Source organism: Ruditapes philippinarum, unplaced genomic scaffold, assembly GCF_026571515.1.
Source record: "Ruditapes philippinarum isolate M1 unplaced genomic scaffold, ASM2657151v2 ctg782_1_1_1_1, whole genome shotgun sequence".
Lineage (NCBI taxonomy): Eukaryota > Metazoa > Mollusca > Bivalvia > Venerida > Veneridae > Ruditapes > Ruditapes philippinarum.
The window spans coordinates 353,710-380,274 of NW_026859085.1; the positions used below are offsets into that span (position 1 = coordinate 353,710).

At 30.5% G+C, this 26,565-nt stretch overlaps 1 protein-coding gene across 5 annotated transcripts; it reads right to left on the reverse strand.

Annotated features, from left to right (window-relative positions):
• Positions 1-93: 93 nt before the first annotated feature.
• On the reverse strand, positions 94-26,323 carry LOC132755148 (ras-GEF domain-containing family member 1B-like). Of its 5 annotated transcripts, none has more exons than XM_060745954.1 (15): positions 26,186-26,323; positions 16,842-16,937; positions 13,569-13,658; positions 12,331-12,408; positions 11,291-11,379; positions 10,091-10,232; positions 7,135-7,287; positions 4,831-4,998; positions 4,267-4,410; positions 3,583-3,717; positions 3,006-3,101; positions 2,690-2,746; positions 2,306-2,372; positions 1,849-1,921; positions 94-1,326 (listed from the first exon to the last, which is right to left on the reverse strand). In XM_060745954.1, the coding sequence occupies exons 1-15, from the start codon at positions 26,306-26,308 to the stop codon at positions 1,308-1,310; spliced, it is 1,530 nt and encodes a 509-aa protein (XP_060601937.1). In that variant the 5' UTR covers positions 26,309-26,323; the 3' UTR covers positions 94-1,307. The 5 variants fall into 5 exon arrangements, with proteins under 5 accessions (XP_060601937.1, XP_060601938.1, XP_060601941.1 ...); XM_060745955.1 differs by lacking the exon at positions 26,186-26,323 and adding an exon at positions 22,432-22,847; XM_060745958.1 differs by lacking the exon at positions 26,186-26,323 and adding an exon at positions 21,539-21,562.
• Positions 26,324-26,565: the final 242 nt, after the last annotated feature.

Consider the following 26,565-nt stretch of genomic DNA (forward strand, 5'->3'; position numbering starts at 1 on the left):
AAATTTCATAAATGCAAAAAAATTTAACACATCTGAATAATTGATTATGTATTACTTTTTAAAGAGTTCAGAATTTATTCAATAAAGATAACATGTTTCTCTTTCTTGAAAATTAAATAATTACAAAATATCTTGTTGTAGTAGATTTTTGAGGCTTTGTACAAATATTTTGCTTTGAGCAGGATCCTAAAAATGATACCATAAGAGACCAAAGACAATTAGGTAAATTTATAGGTCAATAATAAGAGAAGTTACCACTGCTCAAAACATAGAAATTTACTTCTTAGAATATAAAAAAAACATGATTTTTTAGTGGTCATAATACAAACAATGACCTTAGGCTTGACAATTATGTGAGTGTTCTCATTAACCAATTATCCCTAAGAAAACTTATCTACAGAGGCCTCAAAAAGTAAGAGCAGTTAACAGATGTGAATGATCATAATAACAGAGAGCACTTTATACCCTGTTGTACTGTACTTCACACAGGTTTCTCAACAGTTACTTCCCTTGTAAGTACATATGTACATTTTAACATATTCTATGGCACCAAATTATACATAACAATCTTTTGCACCGTCATAATTAAACAGAGAATAACAAATGTATCAGAATAAATTAAACTCATTTTTTTATCTGACATAAATTCGCTAACAAGTGTTTTTACACCATGGATAATTACAAAACAAGCAAAATAAAAACAGTACAAACTGGCTGAGTATTCCATGCTACATTAATAGTGACAAAATAATCTCAATAATTTAATATGGTCCATATATAAGTAACATTGAAATAACAAACAAATATAATTTACATACATAATTATATACATTCAACTAACACTGACTATAGAATAATGTTTGCCATTTAAACAGTTAACAAAGACAACAACAACAACTCCAGGTTGTGAGCTTTTACGAACATACATGCCATCGTAAATCCAAGCCACCTCATGCGCACAACTTCCTCACTAAAAATTCCTCACTAGATATACCAATCATCATAAACTTTATGATAAACTATCTCATTTGTACTATCTTAATCACAATTCCTCTTTATACAAGCTTTCAACAACTACAAAGATTTCTGCTGTAAAAACCTCTGTATGTTCTCCAGTCTGTCTGCCCATCATTTCTTCCATAGTTTTAGCACTTTTCTTTAAAGCATCATCAGTCACCTGTAAAGTCTATCACTAGCACTAGTTATGAACACACAAAGGCCAATCGCCAATGTTCCAGGATTTATGTCATGCTTAGCCACATCACTGACCAGTAGATTAATAAATACTGTTTCTATCTTTTGTCCTGTCATAACCCTGCTTCAGCCCTGTAAATATAGAAATAATATACAATATGTACATTAAGGTAATAATAATAATAAAAGTTCTAGCATATAATTTATAATCTTTGATGTCCATCATTATATAAACCTGATATAATCATATAATCATTGTAGAAATAACACTTATCATTATAAAGAAAATAAACTTTAAAATAAGAATGATTTTTATCTTTAAAATAATAAAATTCTTTCAAAATGCTAAAAAATGTGGAAAATAGGCTCATTTCTTAACAAGACAGGTATGCTGATTTTAATCACATATCAAAAAGATATATGCAAAAACTATAGCTTCATTCTGTCTCTAGCAAAATTGTTCGAATCATTGTCATAGCCCACAGTTCACATTCCGTATATACGTGTACTACATTTAATTTTGGTATATGGTAAATAGCCTAGGTTACCGAGGATGTGTTAGTATGTGCACCTATCATAGGATGTGTTAGTATGTGCACCTATCATAGGATGTGTTAGTATGTGCACCTATCATAATATACTAGTATAGCTTACTTGAGCTTTTTATGTCTTTCCTTATCATAACTGTTTTCTGGTAGTTCACATTCAAATGATGCTAGAGACAATGCTGAAATATAAGTAAATATGATTATGAAGTAAGTTAAATAGACTGATATGATATACATGTAGATTCTGAATGCTCAAGATAATACTAAATCTTCATTCAGAATAATTTACAAATCACTTTATTATATGCTTATGCTGTGCTTCCAAAAGATGTCCATTGATGCCACTATTACTTTTAATGATAATCCAAATTTTAAGACCACGACATTATTAAGACCATTTTTTCTTCAGAACCACATGCGGTCTCTACTGTAACATAGACTTTAAATACGGGTATCATAGGGATAAAAATATATTATAAGCTATATTTTGGGTATAGGACTATCGACTATTTAACTATTAATGTCTTCTACTCAGAGAAATATACACAAAATTTAATACTTACTGGTTTCTGAGAATACTGGTGAAGTTAGAATGTAATGAAGGACATCTGTATGTTTTTCAAATGGACACTGTAAAATAAAATATGTAGATCTAAATTCACTAACAAAAAATTGTAAAATGAATACAAATTAAATAACAACATTTTATCTTGCTTCATCAAGCAGGACCACAATGGTAATTTACCCACTATATTTTCATATGTACTTTATCTGAGATCATTCTTAAGTCTTTTCATCTATTTCACTATTTCACATTCCTAAGAAATTCAGCTTTGGACTCATTTTGTAGTTTCAAAGTTTTTTAAAATGTTCTTTAAAGAAATCTTTGATAGTGGACATATTGGACAATGACACTAAAAATCAATATAAAATAAAGTTTTCCTTACCTCAACTTGTTGCCAGGTTACAAAATCTGATATTTGTTTTGCCATCTGCCAAAATTTCTAAAATAATAAAACAGAAAACATTGTACAAAACTTTAAGATAATTGCAATTGATTGTTTAAAAACAAAAAATAATGTTTTTCATCTGGAATTAATATATTCACAAGTGTGTCTAGAAACTACCAAATAATGCACTGTCACAGTTCTAATTCCTTCATTTGCTTATTTACAAAAAACATTCTCTTTACTGAACTCAAAACTTACGGCATGTATAACAGTATGTGTGTGTAACTTTATGCTAAAAATTATATTAAAATACCTCAAAGTTGATATTGCCATTTTCAGATCTGTTGGGGCAGCCCTCATTCAGGAAGTATATATCCTTCACAAATAAACTGAAGAATGGTATCACAATCTGAAAACAATAGATCAAGTTGAAATTAAAGTTCTCCACAGCAAGTTTAAGATTAAAACAAAAATAGTCACCATGCCTTTATGTGCCGTCATTTAAAAATTAAAAAGAATAATAAAATTTTCTACAAATCAGTAGAATGTGGGATAAATATAAATTATACTCCAATAAAAATTAAATTTCTGCTACCTAAAACGAAATCGATGATATTACACCAACAAACAGTTGAAGGAGTACCCAAAATTATTCAATACTTAAGTTCAAAATTAACAACAAGCAATTTATGCCTACCCAAGAAATAACAATTATGTGCTCACTGACTCGAGCTAACATTTGGAAAAGCCAGAAGACTGATGATGAATAATATATCTTTTTTCACTAGATTCTATAAAAGTGTCAATACCATAATATCACATCAAATCACTTTCAATAAAAACATAAAACCAAATCAAATCACTATCAAAAAATACTTTATTTCTCATACCTTTTCCCTGCTATCACTGGCACCTTGTGCCCGCCACATTGCTGCCTTCAGACATGATCTGTAACTACCAAAGTTATTTGATGGATCCATCTGTAATTCAATAATTCCAAACTTGGCTTTGTTCACCTTCGCCCACTGAAAAGGAAATATAAATGCATGTACATTGTATGTCTAAGAACTAGGGTGATTTGGATTTTAGAGTAGCTAAAAACAATATTGTGAAATATCTAAGCCATCATAGTATTTACTATCATTTGACCAACGTATACTGATATATTTTTTATATAAGACTAATCAAAATATATGTTCATATTTTTGTGCTCTGATCTAGTAAAATATGCTTTCCCATATTATCTTAATTACTTTCAACTTATTTTATTTTACTTTTGGTTAGAAATGTAGGTATACAGGATTATAATCCTTTTTTTTTCTTCAATTTTTGGTTCAGTCACAATGGTATTGTAATGGTCATTTGAAATCTTTCCAGCTTTTCTTGTGGAAGAGGACCTCAGCTGCCCCACATGCATTATTTCATGCACAAATGGGCATCTAAGTAAAAACAATGTCATTAAGTAAGGTTGTTGGATGGCTTCTTATGCATCCATGGCAAAAATATAGAATTTTTTCATAATATGAACTGTTTGGGTTTTTTCTTTGTCACAAAATGAAGCAAACAAAACTTACTGTCTTTTTTAATCTTGCAACAGGATTCATATTCATCCCAGCAATAATTGCCATTAATGAGTTGAAATTTCCGATGTTTATACATTCTTTGGCTACATCTATAAAATACTCCACTAGTTTAACCCGATTTTTCTTCTTTAAATGCTGTAAAAGACAAGTAATTAAAAAATAAATTCTTGAGTACAATATATATTGCAGGTTCATCATTCTTTTTAAAGGATTCTTATTTTTATAATTCAGTAAAATATACTTTATCATCATGAGACCAATGCTTAAAGGAAACCAATAAATTCTTTACCAATCCAGACAAGTATGGTTATTACTCTGATAATTAAATATTTTGATCTTAAAAATGCATTATCTGTCCAAAAGTCAGCTAAAATATCTCTATATCATACATTTTGAATATGATTTTATTAGGTAATCAGAAAATATACAATAAAACTAATTTGAATATCAAACACACTCTAGTGCTTAAAAAAGAATAAAACATTCAGTTGCCAATGTCACGATATTACTATAAGTTAACATTTGTTAAGCTATAGATCTATGGTATATACATACTGAGCAAATTTCTGAGGCAACAAGGTAACTGAGCCGGTTAAACCACTGTACATACGCCTCCAGATTCCGCGTGTTTTTCATATCTCTAAACACTGGAGGTTGTGATGACACTTCTTCTTTGGAGAAAGCTTGTACAAACTCTTCTGGTCCGATCTGACTTAATCGTTCCTGAACAATAGATTACATGATGTTATAATTAATGTCTATAATGTATTGTGTGACATCTTTTGTACATAAAATATTTTTATTTTTTTTCTACATTTTCAGTTATGTTGACTTTTTTTTTAAATAACAAAATGAATAACACCTAATGATTTTCATTCTAGTGTAAATAATTTCAAAGTTATTTGATGCCTGATACAATTGTTACATTTGATAAACATGATATAATTAACACAACAAGCTATACAACAAGAGCTGTCCGTAAGACAGCGCGCTCGACTTTTTTATTGCTTGCCAATAAAAAAAGTTTTTGCAGTAAAAGGCAATACAAGAATCTCTGTATTTTTAAAGTGAACAATGGCCATGAGCATTAAGATATTTAGTGAAGAATTATTTTACTGAATTGTGTGATACCCTTGAACACTGCAGCAAAGTTTGAAATGTTTAAGTCAAAACATTGACAGTTAAGGGCCATAATTCAAATAAAATCTTTGACAGAATTACCTTCTCCTGGACATGTTTGGGAATCATGATTGTAAACAAGTATTCCAACTTTCAAATTAATATCTCAAACAGTTCAGTCAAAAAGTGGACTGGTACTAAAAACTTAACCAAGATTCTAAGTCGATAAAAGGCCTTAATTTTTAAAACAAATCCTTGACAGAGTTACCTTCTCTTGCGTACAGATGGGGGTAATGATGTGAAATAGCATTAAAAGTTTCAAAGCAATATCTCAAAGGGTTAAGGCAATAAGTGGATTTTACCCATATTCAATGTATTTTCTAAGTCAAAAGGGGCATAATTCTGTCAAAAACCTTGACAGAGTTATGTCCTCTTGTCTGTTGATGAAGGTCGTGATGGTAAACAAGTATGGTCAGTTTCAAAGCAATACCTCCAATGGTTTTGAAATAAAGTGAGGTGGTACAAAAAACTTAACCAAGCTCAATACACTTTCTAAGTCAAAAAAGGGCCATAATTCTGTCAAAAACCTTGACAGAGTTATGTACTCTTGTCTGTAGATGGAGGTTATGATGGTGAACAAGTATGGTAAGTTTCAAAGCCATACTTGTAATACTTCTGAAATAAAGTGGGGTGGTACGAAAAACTTAACCAAGGTGTGACGCCGACGCCGACGCCGACGCCGGGGCGAGTAGGATAGCTCCCCTTTTCATAGAAAAGTCGAGCTAAAAACAGTTGAAAAGTTACAAGTCATACAGTTTTAATTTATTTGCATATCATTTTCATTTCATAAGAAACATAATCTGTCTTTAAAAGATCTATTTAAGAATTTCATGTAAATAAACTTGATAGTTTATGTTCTAGGACAACCATGCATATACATTTGTTTAATGCATCAAGATAAGGGTCAAAGTCTATTATCTTTCAAAAAAATTAACTTGTGTCAAATACAAATGTCACTTTTCACTATAGAATATGGCCAGCCCTGTCTGCATATCTATAAAGTTTTGACACTTTATAATTTTGGCTGCAAATTTTTATATTTTCACATTTAAACAACTATTGTATCACTATTATCAGATGGACTGTTATAAATTTAAAGAAGAGCACGTTCATTTCTGCACAAATACAGTAGGAATCTCTACATGCTAAGTATCACATGTTTTATTTGTTGTTGAAAATTTCTCTGTATCACAATTTTTTTTAATTCTAAATCAACAGTGCTATGCAATCCTTATCAGTCATGTTTTAAAGGTATAGAAAGTTCCAACAAATATGATAAGCATGATTGTGTCCAGTATTAATCTTGAATAATCTTTATATTTGGCTAATCATTCCCTTTAGTTGCCAAGCCGTATTAAATCCTAACAAAAAATCAAAATCTGTTTTGATATGGATAGTGGTACTGCCAACATTTATTGGGGTCTTTAAGATAAGGTTTTAAGACTTAAGCACTCAGTTTTCAGTTTTGATAATGCTTTTTATAACATCAAGCTTATTGAGACATCCATAGCTGATTATAAGTATAGTTTTTTCATTCAAAAATAGTTTCCTATCTAATCCAGCAGGTAAAATTGGTGAACATGATGGCTTTAGTTGACAAAACAGATGCCATAACTACTAGACTAATACCAGCAGATATCTGGTAAAGTGTTAGCATAGGGGCTAGGAGCTACGACTTACCAGTTCTATGTGAGTGAGTTGTTGTGCTAGCCTGAGTGGACTAGGGCACACCTCGAGGATATCGGTGGTGGGCGCAATCTGGGTCTGTGACCGTTTCATAGCCTCATCATTCAGTTTGGACAGCACATCCTCATAACGGTTTAACTGTGCCAACTGTAACAAAAATAAAATACACATAAAATATATAACTTTACTACAAATTTCAGATTTTCATCAATGAGCAAAATGAACAAATAACTTACAAAGCTATCTGTTATTTTAGAACAATTTTTTCTTAAAATATAAGGCTTCTGTTCTAGTAGGAAAATCAATTACTAATCCTTCAACACAGGAAAACATAAAAAACAAAGTGTGTCAGGGAGAAGATTTAGGCTTTTAACAATAACAGGCCGCAAAAAGTTGTGTAATTACATTTCCATCTGACAAATACATCAATTATGTGTTACAAACGAGATCTCATTTCACAAACAGTGGTACATCCTCCTTATATCTGCTAGAATGTCATGCATTATTGAATACCTGATAACTGGAAGCATGTGTGTGCCGCCTTAAAAATCAAATTTCAAGAAAACAGCCGTATATTTCATGCATGAAAAAAAAACTATGTGATTTATGATCAGCATAATAAAGGCCACTTTGAGCTTAGTTTAATGTACAACAATCGCAATACAATAGACAAATACAAACAGAAAATAAAAATTTCAACAAAACAAAAAAATTCTTATAAGTAAGTAATTACAAATCAGTAAAATACAGGGAACAATCTGATACAAATATTGCGCACTGACTACCTGTAAACACTGACTTATTATCATGATCATTTTTATGTGCATGTTTTCAGGTGATGAATAGGCCAATATCTGAAAACTAATGTCTGCAGCATTGGTGATACACCTTAGAGATGATGTCAATTTTACAGTTCCTTATGGTGCCCATTACCCGATGGTCTACCTTAATCAGCTGAACTATTATCAAATTTCAGATTTTCGTCAATGATCGAAATGAACAAATAACTTAGGGAACTGTCTGTTATTTTAGAACAATTTTTTTCTTAAAATATAAGGCTTCTGTTCTAGTAGGAAAATCAATTACTAATCCTTCAACACAGGATAACATAAAAAACAAAGTGTGTCAGGGAGAAGATTTAGGCTTTTAACAATAACAGGCCGCAAAAAGTTGTGTAATTACATTTCCATCTGACAAATACATCAATTATGTGTTACAAACGAGATCTCATTTCACAAACAGTGGCGCATCCTCCTTATATCCGCTAGAAAGTCATGCATTATTGAATACCTGATAACTGGAAGCATGTGTGTGCCGCCTTAAAAATCAAATTTCAAGAAAACAGCCGTATATTTCATGCATGAAAAAAAAACTGTGATTTATGATCAGCATAATAAAGGCCACTTTAAGCTTAGTTTAAAGTACAACAATTGCAATACAATAGACAAATACAAACAGAAAATAAAAATTCAACAAAAAAAAAATTCTCATAAGTAAGTAATTACAAATCAGTAAAATACAGGGAACAATCTGATACAAATATTGCGTACTGACTACCTGTAAACACTGACTTATTATCATGATCATTTTTATGTGCATGTTTTCAGTTGATGAATAGGCCAATATCTGAAAACTAATGTCTGCAGCATTGGTGATACACCTTAGAGATGATGTTTAGAGATGTGCATCATGCCAATTATCTTAAGATTTCATAAAAACATGCAACAAAACAAACAGCAGGAAATATCTGCCACTCTATAAATTCTCTGAGAGGATATAAACTTGCTAATGCCACCAGTCTAGAGCAAGATCAGCCTGCACATCCATGCTGTGCTTAGTGCAAGGCTATCAGCTTATATTATGCTTTATTTTAGCAAATGCCTTAATGACATATTATGCCTCGGAAATGAATATTTTTTTCTTCAGAAGAAGAAGCAAACATGTGTTTAATAAGGCTTTAAAACAGAATTTAAAGCATGTTAGATGCTTAAAACTGGTAGAAAGTAGTACTGAATATTAAATAATTTGTAATATAGGAAGCAAAATGTAAATAAAATGGTGTTTTTCCAGTTACATTCAAACTACTAAATCACTTTAACTGTATTAATTGTCAAAGAACAGGAGAAGCAAAAGATGGTCTCGAGTGTTGTGGGCCTTTAAACTATAATTTGACCTAACTAAATTTAAAGCTGGACAAATCCATCACATAAAATTAGTAAGCTTTAACCAAATTGCTCCTGTATATAGTAACATTACGATTAGTAATCTCCTATCTTCATTATACCAAGTTAGTACCTTAGTGGAAGTTACTACCATTGTTCACTTTTCAACATGTCAATTTATAGATGAAATAAAAAACACATCTGTTTTTATAACTGATGTGATTGCTATAAAGAAAAGAAATCTTCCATTAAAAAAAGGTCTAATGGTCTGAAAACTTGATATGGCAAAAATAAATGAGGAGTGAAGAACCTGACATCTGTGTATATAATTAAGATTTTTAACAGGGAACAGGTAGTAATCATTTCCAGTCAGTGACCTCTGGAAGTAAACACATAAAAAATTCTGAATGCCTTATAATTTGACCTCTGTGAACATTTGTGAATACTTCAATGAAAGAAAAGGAAAGCATGCCTGGTATTTTATATTGTATAAATGCATCATGATATTGCAATAGAACTTGGGGGAGAGGAATGTGCACAGGTATTCAATGGCATTTTAGAGATTCATCTTGTTGTTATGATGTTACCACATGCAATTTACTGTTGTTTACTATAGTAGAAAATATTCTATGAATGGTTGGAATGATAATTACATCTTAAACGGCTCAGGATGATTTCTCCAAAAAATAGAATTGAAAAAACAACCCCAATTAAAGATCAATTAGGAAAGTTAATTATTTTTCATTGACACTTATCATAAATCCTTCCAAAAATGATGTAGCACTGACCTTATTTAACAAGTTATGAGTGATAGCACCAATATCATGCCGTAATTCAGGATACACCTTTAAAACTCGTTGTGAAATCTCCTTCAACTGTTTCATCATTCGTTCATCACGGAAATCATATGGAAACATTTCTGTCCATTCACTGTACAATAAAAAAAATGTAAAATTTTAAAATACAAATATTTCAAAAGCATTCTGTTTCAATTTCAACAAATTAAAAGGTAAACTAAATATCAAAGCTGCAAAACTAAAGAATTTAATTGACCATAAAATAAATGGTTTATCTAATGGCTTTTACAGGCTGCCTGATAAATGTACCATTTAGCCAGAACTGCTAATGACTTTCATGGGCAGCACATGTTCCTAAGTTTATATACAGTCCCTAAGTACTGTTTGTTTGACTTTCTGGGGGTTATACTGATTTTAACACAGTTTTTGGTCAATCCAGCTAACAGGCTTTCCTAGAACCCCCAACTAAAATTTATTATTTTATGTATTTCTGATATTTTCCCTTTTAACTAAAGCATATCTTCAGAATTTATCTGAAAGTTCCAAAAGAAAAAGCCTAAAACTGTAGCATTTAGCCAACATGTGCACCCATTTAAAGGCATTCAGCAATCGTTTGTCACTAAATACAATAAATACTATTAAAGTCCCCTGTCATTGAAGTAAAAACCTTTGCCTCCTTTAATACTAGGGTTTGAATGATAAAAATGAAAAAGTCGGCACATTCTGACAGTCTGTGAAAAAGCAGTGTGTGATCTTTCCAAATAAGGATCACAGCTGATTTATGGTGTGCCATACTTCAATAACAGTGTCTGGAAACAAGTAACTGTTCTCTACAATAAGCTGTCTATCTTTATTCAATAAAATATAAGATTTAGTTATTTACAATACTTTCCAAATATACTCGGTGTATGAGATTTTTGTCTTTGATGAAATATTTTGCCAAGTCCAAAGAGAAAATCAATTTCCAAATTGAATGATCCCATCATGTCCCCCTGTTGTTTGCATCTTCCTCGTTGTGTACTTTTGGACTATCTTACTTCTTTACATTGAAATGTATACTTAATTAAAACGATTTTTTCCCCAAACAAATATCTAGGACAAGTTTCTGTGAGCTAACAATTGGTTATCAGTTTCCGCAAAAATCTTGTTTATTTATTTTTTTTTTTTTAAATATAAAATGTTATAGGTTACCTGAGCAACTGTATAATATTTTGACCAAACTTGCCAAGTTTGTGTTTCTGTATATTATCACTGGTGAGATTCTGCTGGAATGAGCACACCTGTAAGAAGACATGACATTTCATCACTCATTACCTTCATGCAATATACCAGTATTAATCTTTCTACTGCCAGCAAGGTAATGACTTATCCAGGAGTGCCAGCAGTATAGAGCCATGTAGGTCTGCATGGATAGCCTGTATGTTCTTACAGTCTGACCTGGTTCTATACTGCAGGCTGCTTAACTTTAATATTTTGATACTGAAATCCCAACTACTAAAGAACTGTATCAAATTTAAAGAGGAAACAAGCCAAGTAAAACATAAGGGCCATCTTTGCTAAATTATTAGAAGCAGTACCTAAATTAGCTATCATAACATGTTCAAAACAGAAAAGTATAAGGAAAATTAATTGCATGAAAATTAAGGGGTTTATTTCAAAGAAGTAGGAGGGTAATGATTAATTTGGTGCAGGATGAATTGCATTAATGTTTTGTTCACACACAAGATTCAATGGGTGTTTTTCTCTATGCTTGCAACCACAGACACAGATCATTTAACTTAGTAGAAAACAAGCCTTTAAAAGAACAAACTCTTTCAGCTTATTCAACAGAAGAACAAGTAAGACCAAGATGAACACAAGAACTTTGTATAATATATGCTTAACAAACATTTTAATAACTAAACAAATATATTCATATGAGTGGATAACACACACCTGTTTCATTTCTACAGCTTTATTGCTACTGTTACACCTGTTTAATTTAATTGCAATATGCTAATAAAATATAATTTTATGCAAAGACATGCATCATTTCCCCATTTTACTAGGACAGTAGTTGGATGGAAAATTGCAAGGTTACAATACAACCTTCAATGTAAGCACTATACTTAATCATGGTATATCAACATGGTATAATAATATGTATGAGTGAAAGCTCATTTATATCTTTCATAAACGTAATTACATCTCATAACAACAGACAATGTCACAATCTTTATGTTAAAACATACCTGGCACACCTCTGACAGGAGTTCATGGGGACGTATAAATAGACGGGAACTTAACAAGAATGTGAACACATAAGTCCTCTGAAAAATATAAAGAAAAGAGTCAGTAAAAAAATAACTGAAAATTTCCTATGAAATACGCATAGAAAAAAGCATATAATTTAATAACTCCTCTTATGCAAGAAAAGAGATTGTCTTTTTGTTTTTAAGGCTGATTTCAACGTCAAATCTTGTCATATCTCGGCAGGCAGTTTACCTAACAAGCTTTCCTGGATAACTAACCAGTAATTACCAACTTCCCCCACAAGTGACTGTCTAATCAGCAGTGAGAGACAAATGATTATTATAATCACTGTCCAGGATCCATAGTCAGAAAACTGAAAATTTCAACACACAAACATTTTTATTGTCTTTTTTTTTATTGTCTTTTTTTTTTTTTTTAAATCATATTGAAAACTTAAAAGATAAAACATAAATCATTTCAAAATTCAAGAAACTTATCAGTTATCAAGTGCATTTAGTAAACAACTCATCACTTTGATCCACCCTTGTAAATAAAACCAGATTTCTGGGAAATCTCTTCATGTAATCAGGGAAAACAATAAAATTTCTCACTTATATTATGTTGGGTGTATGAAATGTACAGATAAACATTTTGTTTTTTTTTCCTGAAAAAAGTTCCCATTATTGTCTCTGAAATATTTCTTTGATAGCTAAAGCAACATGATATCAAAGGCGATGTAGAAAATACACTTGTAAGTGATTTTGTGATAAATTTTAATGCTTCTGTAAGGACATTCTGCATAATCAAAGAAAAAGTTACTCTTTGAAGTTTCTTGATTTTTCAATAACAGGTGTGTGCACAGACAGTGTTATTCTGTATAGACAGTAATAATGTCACTAAAAACTATTATCTCCACTTGGCTGACAAAGACTTAAAACTCCATGTCACCATTAGGTAATATGTGCTTTGTGATTAAAATGCTAAAGGATTTTTTTTAATCATTCTACCACTGCTGATAAATAAATGCTAAGTCAAATAAAGTTTCACGCATTTAATAGCTGATTTAATAAACCGAGCAGGAAACATAATTATAGCATGACTAAATGGCTAGATTACCATTCGCAGCATTTATATCATTAATAACAACATAATTTGAAAAACATAACAACAGCTACTTCCATATTTGGAATGGTATTAAGTATGACTAATTAAATGGCTGACAGTAATGTAGACTTACATCTGGGTTATATTCTTTGGTGGGAACCAGGTGTTGAATAAGAGCCTCAGTGGAACCAGCCACTAGATTCCCATCTTTAAATGTCAATGCCTGAAATAAAAATAAAAATACCACTATTTTCAACTATTTTACCTTTAAACTGTGCTGTAGTTTTATATTTCAATTGTCCTACTTTAAATTTGTACCAGTTAATTGTTAATGATAGAGATTTTACTGGGAAGACTGCATGAATTGCAGGCTGTCACTGTTTAAATATATTTTTATCAGAAGCTTTCTTGAAGTTTTTTAAAGCCTTCAAAGGGGTCAAATACATACAATAATTTGCTGATTACAGAAAAAATAATGGAACAACTTCTGAAACCATTATATACTACTTTCACCTTAATGGTAAGCAAGTGCCTGAGAATTGTAATTATTTTCCTAATCTTAAAAAGATATCTATCTCTGACTTTTGACATTGAGAACTTGAAACAATAAATGTCATGAATGTGCAATGTAACATTCTATGGGAGTTAAAATATTTACTACAGACATAATTCAGACAAGCAAAAAAAGATTTACACTGTATTAAATGACCTAAAAACAACAATAGAAGACCGCTTAACTTTTATTCACTTTGATTCACACAAACGATTGTTACAGAAAATAATATCTAAGAAAAAACAGAATTAAGCTTAATTTGAGGACACAGTTCTTACACCATGGAAGAGTATAATAGATTCATGATACTGACAATATTATATATAAGACATCAACAGCCAATGTTAGTATCAACATCATCTGCAACATGAAATTCTCTTCACAATTTCTTATTGAATCAATACAGCAAAATAATTTAGCTTATAAAATTTGGTCACCAAGGAAACATAAGGTCTTAAATGTCTATATCAGCTTACAATATCAATGAAATATATTTTTTCTGATATAAAGACAAAATGTTTTCAGACAGCTGAACTTATAATGCAATTTTCTCCTCAAATTTAAGAAATGCAATTGTTGCCCCTGCCCTTTATCTCTCCTACCCAACATTTCCTACCCATACTACGTCCCTAAGTACCTGCCCCAGACTGGAATTCATCAGACAGAGCTTAATATGTACTAAGAAATGCTTGTAGCCCTGGCACCCTTATCTGTCCAACCCCCCAATTCCCCTAACCCCCAACTGGTCCAACACTTTACTTACTACCTGCCTCCTATATTACAATGACCAGGTACATATATGCCAACACCTATTACAGATTACTGTCTTACACTATTAACCCTATAGAAAGTTCTTTTAAGTCTGTTTTACATGATTTCTGGTACATTTTTTCCAGATGTACGAAGGCAGAAAAACAGTAGTGAGGTCATATTCTTTCCAGAATGCCTCACTAAATAAACAAAGCTTCCTGTATATAACAATTAACTTATGTAGATCTCACTACACCCTGTACACACCTATCCCTTTAAACTTTTCATTTCTTTGAAATAACATAATGGTAATTAAATTACAGTGAAAACTTTCACTTAATAAATAAACATTACAGTATAATCAGATAACATGGTAGAAATCTATTTTGAAATAATGTTCTCTTGATAAGAAGAACTTGTAAATGCCTTTCTTGAGAAGTTTCTCATGTTCTAAGAAAATAAGATTATATTTTTTCTCATAAATCTGTTATTCAGATCATCATATCTATCTAATGCACTGTTTTTCAACAATAATTATTCTTATGCAAGTGAAAATATTCATTTTTGAGATAAATAATACAGTAAATATTTTAAACATGTAAAAAATTGTAAAACAAAATCATCAGCCATCTCACACCCACCCTAAGTCAACACTATATGTGCCTCTTATATTTAAAACATAATTTGATCAAGTCCTTTTCAAATCCTAGCTAGTGCATTGTGATATGTGTCTATTTACATTAGTACATTATTTCTAAAAAAACAACCCTAAATGACCTTGAAACCCTAACGACCTTAACCTGAATGTAAAGGCTGCATCAAAGTTAGCAAGAAAGGCCCGGGACTCATATGAACTAAACAGACAGTGACAATGAAACATACAATCAAAAGTTTCAGTGAGCTAACAAAAAAAAAAACAATCACGAGAAAAGAAATTAACAAAAACATAATATGGCACTAGAATGTGGCCGGTTAATTGGTGTGTTCAACAACAACAACAGGAAACTGAAAGAGCAATTAATGATGGAAACATTGATCAGATTACGGATGTCAGCCCTTGTAACAACTTCATAACAGGCTCAAAACTGCCACATTCCCACTTTCTATCAATGTAAACAATTGATTCTAATAAGTTTCACTTGAAAACAATATTATTCCTCTAATTATATAACTTAGAGAACTGTTAAATTAGTGAACAATTCATGCAATTTAACCAATTGCAAAAGGTCAAATCCTTAACATTAACCTTTTTAAACTGCTTGTGTATGCATAATATATTAGAGACATTTTTCATCTACACCAAGTTTAACTGTTCTAATCTTAGATGAGATACTTCCTCATCTTAAACTTAAAAAGGGCTATTTTCCAGGAATTAAGACCAACATATTACACTTGTTTGAACGACATTGGAATTTTTTTTGACAGGTTATGAATTTTAACCATTGCAAAATAAAGAAAACTCTGCAAAATGGGTCAAACTAATCACACCAAATAAACAAGGCTACCAAATAAATTCTTATACTACATAATACAAAAAACTGTAACAATGTATAAAGGTTTCCTGAACAAATTATGCTTGGTTTACAAACATTAGCTTTATCACCTGCAATCTTGGACAAAAAACAACATAAAACGACACTACAAGCAGTGGAAAATTTCAACATCACGTCATGAATGCATAATTTTATTTATGTTGATGTTTACACCATGAATGAATGCTCCAATGTCAGTGGTTGAAAACAATATAATTATGTCGTTAAAAGTCTAAATTTGATACAAAAATTTGGACAGAGTTATCTAATTTCTAAACAGATATTATATAATACCTTTTAGGCAAATGTAGGAAGTTATCTAGCCCCATACCCATCTTAATGACAATAAAAGGGTCACACAGAGAGTAAATCCAAGCATTTAAACTGTAAACAAATGAAAAATAAATAAAAAATGCCCTGACCTCATATTGAAATGATTTGTGGGAATTCATTTAATTTCCATGCATGCATTGTTATACTATATCTATCATAAAGAAATATTAATAGCAAATCTATTACTCATCTTAACAACAAGTGCAATAATTACTTTTACAATATATATTTAACTTACATCATTTTCATTACAGTTTGTACTCTGGCAGTCATACCCTCCACCAGCCTTGTCAAACATCGCCGACAAACTTTGCATCTGTGGCACAACGTTCTTCTGAAAATACAAGATTTGTGAAATGGTCAAATATCATTATAACTGAAATTTTATATTAATTTGGTCAAATTAATTTACATAGGACAGCATAAAAGTTATAACTGTTGGATACATGCCCTGATTGGGAATATACTGATACTTCATGACGATGGGCATATCTGATAAAGATAATCTCATAACTTTCCTATACCAGTATTCAAATTTATCAGTTAAAAAAGACCCAAGTATAAAATAAAAATCAGTAGCCCCAACAAATTTGCCAATACCTTTACTAACAGCCTCATGATAATTCCAATCAAAATTATGAAAAACAAATTGACAAACTGTTTATTTTCAAAACAAATAACAAATCGGCATTAGTTCTGCCTATTTATTAAAAATGTTCAATGATAAACACTTAATGGTTCTGTTGCCGGATTGGTCACTTCAGTAATCTACTAAAATTCCCAGTGATTGATTGGTTGCCCATGATTTTTAAGTATCATAAACCACTAATTGGTGCCAAACATGTCAGCTACTTGTGCAGCAACTTACACAAGATCCTGACAAATTTGTTGTGGTATCAGTTACAGTTTTATCATAGAAAAGAACAGAGTGCTAAATGCTTAATCTGTTAGAAGATCTGCCATTTAAAATTACACATTAACAAATAAACTAGTTGATTATAAGTTCTGAGACTGTAGAAGAAATGAATTCCCATTCCCTCAATTAATGTTTACATTTTCTTGCTGTGCTTGATTTTCTGATAAATGACAATTAAACTAAATTGACTTCTGTGAGAAACAAACCTAATCAATCAAAATAAACAAATAAAATAAAGTTGTCAGTTCTGAGAATATTAGGATAATCTCCCATTAACTATATAATTAATGTTTATTATTTCTTGCTGTTCCATCTATAATAACTTTCAAACTACATTATGCTTAGTATCATCTTTGCTTCAGATATAGTTTTCAATTAAAATAGCAATATTCCATAAAATCTCTTGAAGAAGGAAAAACAATAGCTGCCATTCAGGCGGCATGCTTTACTATTCTTAATGGTTGAAAGTAAAACATCAGCCCGGATAATGGACAAAATCACTTAAGGGAATATGTTATTCAAAATCCAGGATATAGAGTCTATAACTAAAGCTATTAGAAGACTTTCCTACCTAATGGAACCCAATTATTGAAATGCATTGAAAACATGGACACTTCAAACCATTTGTGCAGCTGACAAGATTTTTGACACTTTCACAAAGTTTTGAAAAGGATATCTGACATACCATATTCTTTTAAAATTAAATTAATATTCACATTGCTATTTTCATGCCGAAATAATTTACAAAATTTCGAAGATCCAAGAAAGGACAGCACAACAAGCATGATCCTATAATCTCCCTCCACATGACAGCATTATAATACTCACCATTGAGCTTTGTATTAAAAAAAATAAAAAATAGTCCCTTTGTTCAACTTTTGTCAGTGCTTTTTGAATATAAATGCAAAAATATTTTCTTAAAAAATCAAATTTTCAATGTATGATTTCTTCTTTATAATGAAATAAATATTAAATTAATTTAGGAATAACGTTACTTCTGAAACTAGTTATTTCACTGATCGAGCTATCTCAGTGATGTTTTATTTTATAAAGTAAAAAAAGGGGAATTTTCAGATATTTTTAGCAACTGTTTCTGAAAATGCTGTCACGAAACTGTATAGACTTTTCCCTTTACTTAGAAGTGGAGTGACGTAAAAACGATTAGAGCAAAAAAAGAAATTGAGAGCAGTTTCAGGAAATAGAGACATTCAATTTAAAGGACAGCACTTGATGTGAAGATGATTTGTCATCTAGATAAAATACAAATGAGTGGATAAATTATATAATATCTTATCATGAATCATGTAATAAAAAACCCACTTCATCTAAAAGTCTATTTTTAAAGTACACATACTTTTTTTATTTCGGTACCGAAACTCGAAACTGGCAATACATAGCATTTTTTTATCAAATGAAAAAAAATGATGATGAATCAAGGTCTGGTAACAATTTACATGTATATAATATAAATAGGAAAGCAGGATGTTGTTGTAAACAACATAAACATAAATATGCCAGGTTTTAATAGCCGGGTAATGGTTTAAAAAAATATCCTGGTTCTAAAGTATTACACAAACAAAAAATAACAATCACCTTTATTGGCGAAGAAGGGGTTAATGGTAATTCACTCAGGCAAAAGACATTTTAGAGAAATTAATGCAAATCATGTTTTTTCTAACATAAGCTAATTTCATGTAATCAGTTGTTTTGTTGTTTTTTTAAGTTTTTAAAAAAAATTTTAACAAATAATTTGAAATAATGAAATCAACAAATAATGGGTTAGAATGAACTTTATGAGAAAATCTGTTTGCAATTTAGATTCTGTAAGATTTTTCAGATTTCCTAAGAAATATGAGTAAAGAAAAAAGAATCTTTTAAATAAAGTTATTATCTTATCATGTGATCAATTTCAAATCATCTCTGAACAATCATTTTGTTAATAAAGAATCATGTTTAGCCATACATCTACATTGTTATTAAAATCCTTAAAATCAACAATGGACAAGATGCCAGATGCCAATGGGGGTGATGGGGGAGGAGGTGGTGTATATATATTAATATACAAATTAGTTTGATCAGTAATTAGTTCTGATTTATTGAGAGATAGGGGCTAATAGGAAATCTGCGGTATGTCCGGAATGTTTATTTACAAGTGTCAGAACATCATGCCACCATGTCAGATTCTGTACACTTAGCATGATGTTGCCTGCCACACCGGACATAAATATATACACATGAATGTCCTGTAAACAATGTTTTTGCAAATTCTTAAAACTACTGTAGGTACTTTAATACTAATAGTGAGGTAATGAGATCCTGGTATATGTTACAAATATAACAGTGAAAAGGGCTGTCAAAATAACAGCTAGTTGTTGAAGTGTCTGTGGTTACTATATTTCTATTTCTATACCGCAAACACTCTAAGTGTTTATTTAAACCTCCCACACTTATACTATTAAAAAATCAAAACATTTCATTATGTAAGTACTTTTGGTTCTGCTGGTGGCGGGGGGGGGGGGGGGGGAGAGAGGAGAAAGCAGGGCATGTTGGGTTGATGTTTGTTTCATCAGTAATGCTGGTATTAAGTCAGAATTCATTAAAATCAGCATGTTGACTATTAGAATCCACCCAATTCCATTTCCAAATTTCTTCAGACATTTAAAATTACCCTTCAATATGAAAGCTCCAGCTGTCTAATTTGGTCTTATAGTTAAATAGAGTGGAGAAAACATGAACAAACTATTGGACATCAAAAGATCCTAAAACTCATTATGATGGGGCTTAAAAACTACCAGATTAGCAGAAATATTTAGAAAATTATCTAGACAAGAACTCTCTAGAGAAAAATAAGCCGTTTATTTTGGCATCTTTCTTGTCTGTTGTTTCCTACAGTATTCAATGTGTTTCCATTTCAAGATATAGCCTTCCTAAAATGGTAATTAAGCTACCATAATATTCCAAATTCTTGCTCCTAATTTATCTACTCGATAGAAAAAAAAGGGTTTTTAATTTGGGACATGCATCAAAATGTGCTTTATTCAACAGTTAAATATAGATATTAAAATGTGAACACGTGGTTAAGTTGTCTGCTTCCCTGTCAAGGCATGGAAGGATTCTAGCCATACTGAGCTCATGACCATGCTTCCTCATGTGACATCACAATCGCAGCACTCAATTCAAGGAAGTAAACACAACAAAAATTTAATTAAGCTCCATCATTCTACAATTAATATGTTTAAAGAAACAATTAAAATATTTTAATTGCACAATCTGTGGGTTCACTTTGACACACCGTGTTACCAAAAGTAAAATCTTCATATTTAATATGGCAACTTCTGTTTTCCTTGTTTGTTTTTTTTTGCTTACAGTAGTGACCGTCATTTGTCAACCTCTTAACCAATCAAATTTTTCTTGAAAGAAAACTAAATAATGGAACAGTGTTAACCATAATAATCATGAGTTATCTTAAATGAAGTACCTTTTTTTCAATTATGATAAAATGATAAATAATGCATGAGCTGATCGAAGTTTAATTAAATCATTCTAAAGTGATCATTTATGAAATGTTAATATTTATTATTGAACTACATAATATATTATAATGCAGAACTTTATCTGGTTTAATAAAAAGAACTTTGGCACTAACTTTAGTTAAATATTAATTGCGTCTATTGTATTTCCTAATTGAATTGTGACATAATTATGCATGACTGTGAGCAATTATACTACTTGAACATGTCCATACAAATACTAAATTGTCTTTTAAAACACCAATGTTTCCTTTATTTTAATATTTCCTCAAAATGACAGCAATAATTGGACTTGTGCCATTTCCAATGAGATTGTTCTAAAATCTGACATTTTAATTACAGAATATAAAAATTTAAACATATTAATATCTATATAACTTAATACATGTTTCTATATTTAAAAAAGCAAACAAAAAAAACAACATCAAAATAATCATAATGTTGGTTACCATGGCAATGTTCTTTAAAATAAAATTGTTAGGTATTTACCTTTATCAGACATCTAATGCTCCATAAAGTTCAAAACACAGGCCAGTGATGTTAAAACATAACATTAAACTTGGAATGTCTATGATGCACAAAATGTAAATGCCTATTTTATAGACTATATATTTTATATGTGAATGAAAAATCCAGGAAAAAAAATATATACAACAACAGATTAGCAGCTGTTGCTTATTTTCTACTTGTACAATAAATTTCATATAGACATGTATGCAAATCAATTCAACAACATCTGTGCTTGAATCAATATCAACTTTTTCTTTTTCTAATTTTATGTAATTTTCCATGGTATAATTATTTTCATAGAAACTATATACATGTATTGTGTTGAGTATATAAAGACTTTTCAAACAAATTCATGCATAATTATCTTTGAGCACATAATTTTGTCACTAAAAATATACTCAACTGTATTTTTTTATCTAAAGAAAAAGATCATAATTAGACAATTGTCATTGTTATCTTGTCTAATTATGGTAATTAAAATTAATTACCATAATTGTTAATTACTGGAGAGAAATGTCACCTTTTCACATCCTGTGAATGTACATGTACTTCTGATTTTTTTAGTATAGTAAGATTTTTTTTAACTCTTAGCTTTTTATACAGAATTACAACCAGCATTTCATGAGAATTATTATGCAGTTAAATTGCTAATACAATTTCTACATTTAAATTAGCTTATCTTCAAATGTATATAGTGTAATATATGAGAATAAATGGCTGTGTTAAATAAGAAATGCCAAAAAAATAAATATATAATATATACATGAATATGTACTTGTAACTTTGTAACTTGTTTATAGAATTCATGTTTTGTTGTTAACTAGAATTGAAATATCGAGAAACCTAATATTAAGTAAACCATCCAACCTTACCTTCACAGAATTGTTATTATTCAAAGAATCTTTTTCTAAGATCTCCATTTTCTTCGCAAATAATTACGTTCTCCTAGTTCCAAGAATAAAACAAATCACCAACTTGATTCAAACATAAAAAACAACAAGCTAAAAACACTGCTAAAAAATCACTGTTTGCAGTGCCAGTGTTTCACATCAAAACATCCTTAATGCAGCATTGTTGTTTTTTTACTACACTATTTTATTATCCTCATAAAATGTTGTTCCAAAAATGTAAATCTTTACATCACGTCTGCTATTTACTAAGAAGCGGCAATACTATGAATATTTAATAATCCTTCACTGAGTTAAAGCATATAAACATTCACCATAAAGCATTCTTCAGTATAAGAAACATTGAATGTATTTTACGATGGTGTGTGTAAATACACTGCCTCAAGCTTTAACTATATAGCATGGAAGTATTGGAGCTGAACCAATCAAAACAGCATGATATAGAAAACGAACCTGGTAGTAAAGATATGCAAAAAGATATATATCAGATGATATGGAAATTAATGCTTCATCAAACAGGGGTATCGCAAACATGTCATGTGACAGCAGTTAATTTATACCACTGACCTATATTTATTTTATACCTGATAGCAATCATGACTGACATGCAAGATATATCTTTTTATCTGATCTTAATTACAGGCAGCATTTAATGTAGTTGTTTGGATTTAAATAAAAAAATATTTGTGACCTGTTTCTAACATAAACTGACTATTTCTTACCTTTAAATTTTAATTATAGGGAAATGAGATAATGGTATTCTGTATTTGATTTAATAACAGGAATCTTCAAAACTGCCCAGACTAAATCTATAATTCCTCAAGTTAAGTTAATGTTGCTTTCTGTTTCAACAAATGTAATTCAATGATATTTCAGACAAAAATTGATGAAATTCTATATCTTTCAATGTATTATTTTACCCTGCTGTCATTTTTTATCAGGTTTAAAGAAAAAGCACATTCAGAATGACATGCTATTTTAGATTTTAGAAAATATTTAAAAAATGCAAGCAGTAAATAAAAGAGCATAAAAATATTTAATGTAGCATAAAGAACATAGATTATCTAAAATATGTCAAAATATGAAAATATACAATGTAATAGCCTTATTGCTGAGTTAGGTAACTTGGCAATAAAATTGTAAATCCTTTTACACTTCATCTAAAAGTGTTATATGGATTGTAAATCCAGTCATAATTTTTGCTTTAATGTTATATTGATTGTGAATTCATTTTAATTCACTTATTAGAAACTCTTCAAAAAGTTTTATGTTCTTTTTTTTTTAAAACCTTTTTACTGGAGTTTATAATTATCATATCTATTTCTATTATTATTTCTTTTTAGTTTATTTTAATAAGACAGATACCCATATGTAAGATTTATTATCAAGAATAGTATAAATATAAACTAAACTTAGTAAATTGTCGATTAACTTGAGTATAAGAAACAGCAGTTTTTTGTTTTTATTACTCAGATACCCTCCTGTGGACACAGATGCCCCTCCTCCCCCTTTTCCACTGTTTTATGGACAGCATGTCTGGGTGAAATGCTTCCAATAAAAGGACAAAAGTTATGCAGACTGCAGGGACATGCACAATAATATCTTAGCTTCTTAATGATGGAATTGGCTAGTAAATCTCTTACGGCCAATTAGCATTCAAAGGGTCAAAGTATTTCTGTCCATTATATTTCAATTAAGTGTCTCTTGAGGCAACTTTTAATCTAATTATTTGATGTACAGACCTTTAAACCACTTATTGTTCCTTTGAAATTTTGGTGCACACTAGAAACACTCACAATTGTATAAAACAACACTACATGCAGCTTCTTCAAAATGTGGAATGGGCAATTTTATACTTATTTACAAAGACTATACATGTATATGATGTATAGAAAGTAGAACAAGGCTGACAGTTTTGTAATATTTGCAAGCTCAGGACTTCATTTGCATGATAAATGATTCAAGATAGCTGTGTCACTACAAACTGTACACACATTTGCTAATTTATACATTTACCATAGTCAAATACATTTACTGTAGTCAAGGTCCACCATCATTTTAGCAATTTACATTTATTATATTGTTCTATACCATAAATGGGAGCTGCCAAGAAGTGGCCTAATTAGCTTATGATGTCTACCTCAATACTAAAGGATGTGACTCAGGTTCAAGCCCTGCTAACGATACGTTGCAACCATGTTTGCTCCTAGCACTAGTGCTGGTTACTGTTAAGGAGCTATCGGAGACTATAGAATCACCAATGGCTCAAATAAGATACATGCTTTCTTAAATGAATAACTTTATGTTTAAACTGAACTGAATTATAATGGGATGTTAATTAAAGTTACATGAAATGTAGTACCTAAATGCTATGTGTACTGTACAGTTTTGCACAAATCTTGAGAAATATCTATGTGGTTAAATAATTCATGACCAATGCAAAAGCTTGATTATAATTAGAAACGACATTATATGTTAGAGTTATGAATACATAAACTGTTCCAGATACAATTCAGTTTTCACTGGAGTGTTATTTTTCTTAGTAGTAAATTTAATGATACAAAAATCTGTTTTTAATGATACAAAAATATGTATATCCTGAACAGTTAAATAAATTTAGGATATTTATAGCAACCATAGTGCAAAAATATATTATAATACTAAGTACAGCCTTTATGTGACACAATATTATCTATTGTATAAAATATTGCTATCAAAATATATGATTTGTTTAATGAAAAATGCAAATTTAGAACAGTTTACAATATAATCATGCCTATATACATATTTGAATAATAGTAACCTCTCTCTGTCAAAACAAAATATTCAGTTAGCCATTAAAATTATCATTTATATATAACAATTCATTTTTATCTATTCAATTTTGTTAACAAATGAGATTGCAACTTGATGAATGATGAACAAAAGCTCTCCCATCTTAAAAATTTAATATTGTCCAATTTACAGAAGGACAAAAGTCCACCTGTCCAGTTAACAGAAGAACAAAAGTTTACCACTGACCAATCAACTTTACAGAAGGACAAAAGTCAATCAAGGACAAAAACCTACCAGTGTCCAATTTACAGAAGGACAATTAAAAGCCCACCTGTCATTATAAAAGAAGGACAAAGGTCCACCTGAATCAATTCAAAAATAAGGACAAAAAGTCTGTCCATCAAATTAACAGATGGACAAAAGTCCACACCTCCAATTGAAAAAAGAACAAAAATCTTCCACCAATATTTTTATTAATAAGCACTCAGGTTAGAACCATCAAACTTCTTCTTTAAGCAGGTTGTAATCTATGACATAACATAATTCTAGGTAGCTTGCATAGGTTTTAACCTGTTAGGCATGGATGAGGCAAGTGGTTTGTATCACAGCGTTGCCCATACAATTTTAAGGATGCACAACTAATTCTTATACATTTGTTACTGTTAAAATTACAAAATAGGCTCTGTACATTTAGTTAATACAAATTTATTTTAGTTTGATTAGTGTTAGAAGCTATAATCTTATAGAAACACTCGAATCCGTTCCTGGAGTCAACCAGTACTTAGCAATGAATGTTGTTTCTTGCTCAAGGAAACAACGTCTTGACACGGACAGGATTTGAACCCATGCCGTCAGCAATCCTTAGATTATTTAAGTCCGACCCGTTAACCACTAGGCCAGATCACCGCCACATTTATTCAGTGAGAAAAAAAAGTATACATACTAGTCTGTTATTTTCTTTCTTTGTTTCTTCTGTTATTGTTCCAAATATGGTAGGCTGAAAATAGAAATATTGTATCATAAAGAAAACATGATTAACTTTATATAATATTATCATAGGAGACATTATGAGATGTAGTTCCAGACAGATGCTGTCTATCTATCTACAATTATATGGCAAATGAAATAAGAATTCACCATGGTATTAACTCCCAGCTCTCTTAAATAAGGAAATTCTATTTTTGAGTCATTATGTTGCTTTGATGGTTCAACATGTTCATTAGCAGCAACAGTGAAAATGTGCAAAAGCATAATGCGAAAGTATATGCGCAAAGGCAATATCAATATTTTGTGCAGTCTGCCCAAAGGCTTTGGGCGACAAAC

Excerpts from the sequence above, each read along its gene's own strand:
- LOC132755148 (XM_060745954.1), bottom strand. The coding sequence starts at position 26,308 with ATGTCTCCTATGATAATATTATATAAAGTTAATCATGTTTTCTTTATG. Across the intron at positions 13,659-16,841 it reads CAAACTGTAATGAAAATGAT|GCATTGACATTTAAAGATGG; the intron begins GTAAGTTAAATA and ends TTTTTATTTCAG. Across the intron at positions 4,999-7,134 it reads AACTCACTCACATAGAACTG|GAACGATTAAGTCAGATCGG; the intron begins GTAAGTCGTAGC and ends TCTATTGTTCAG.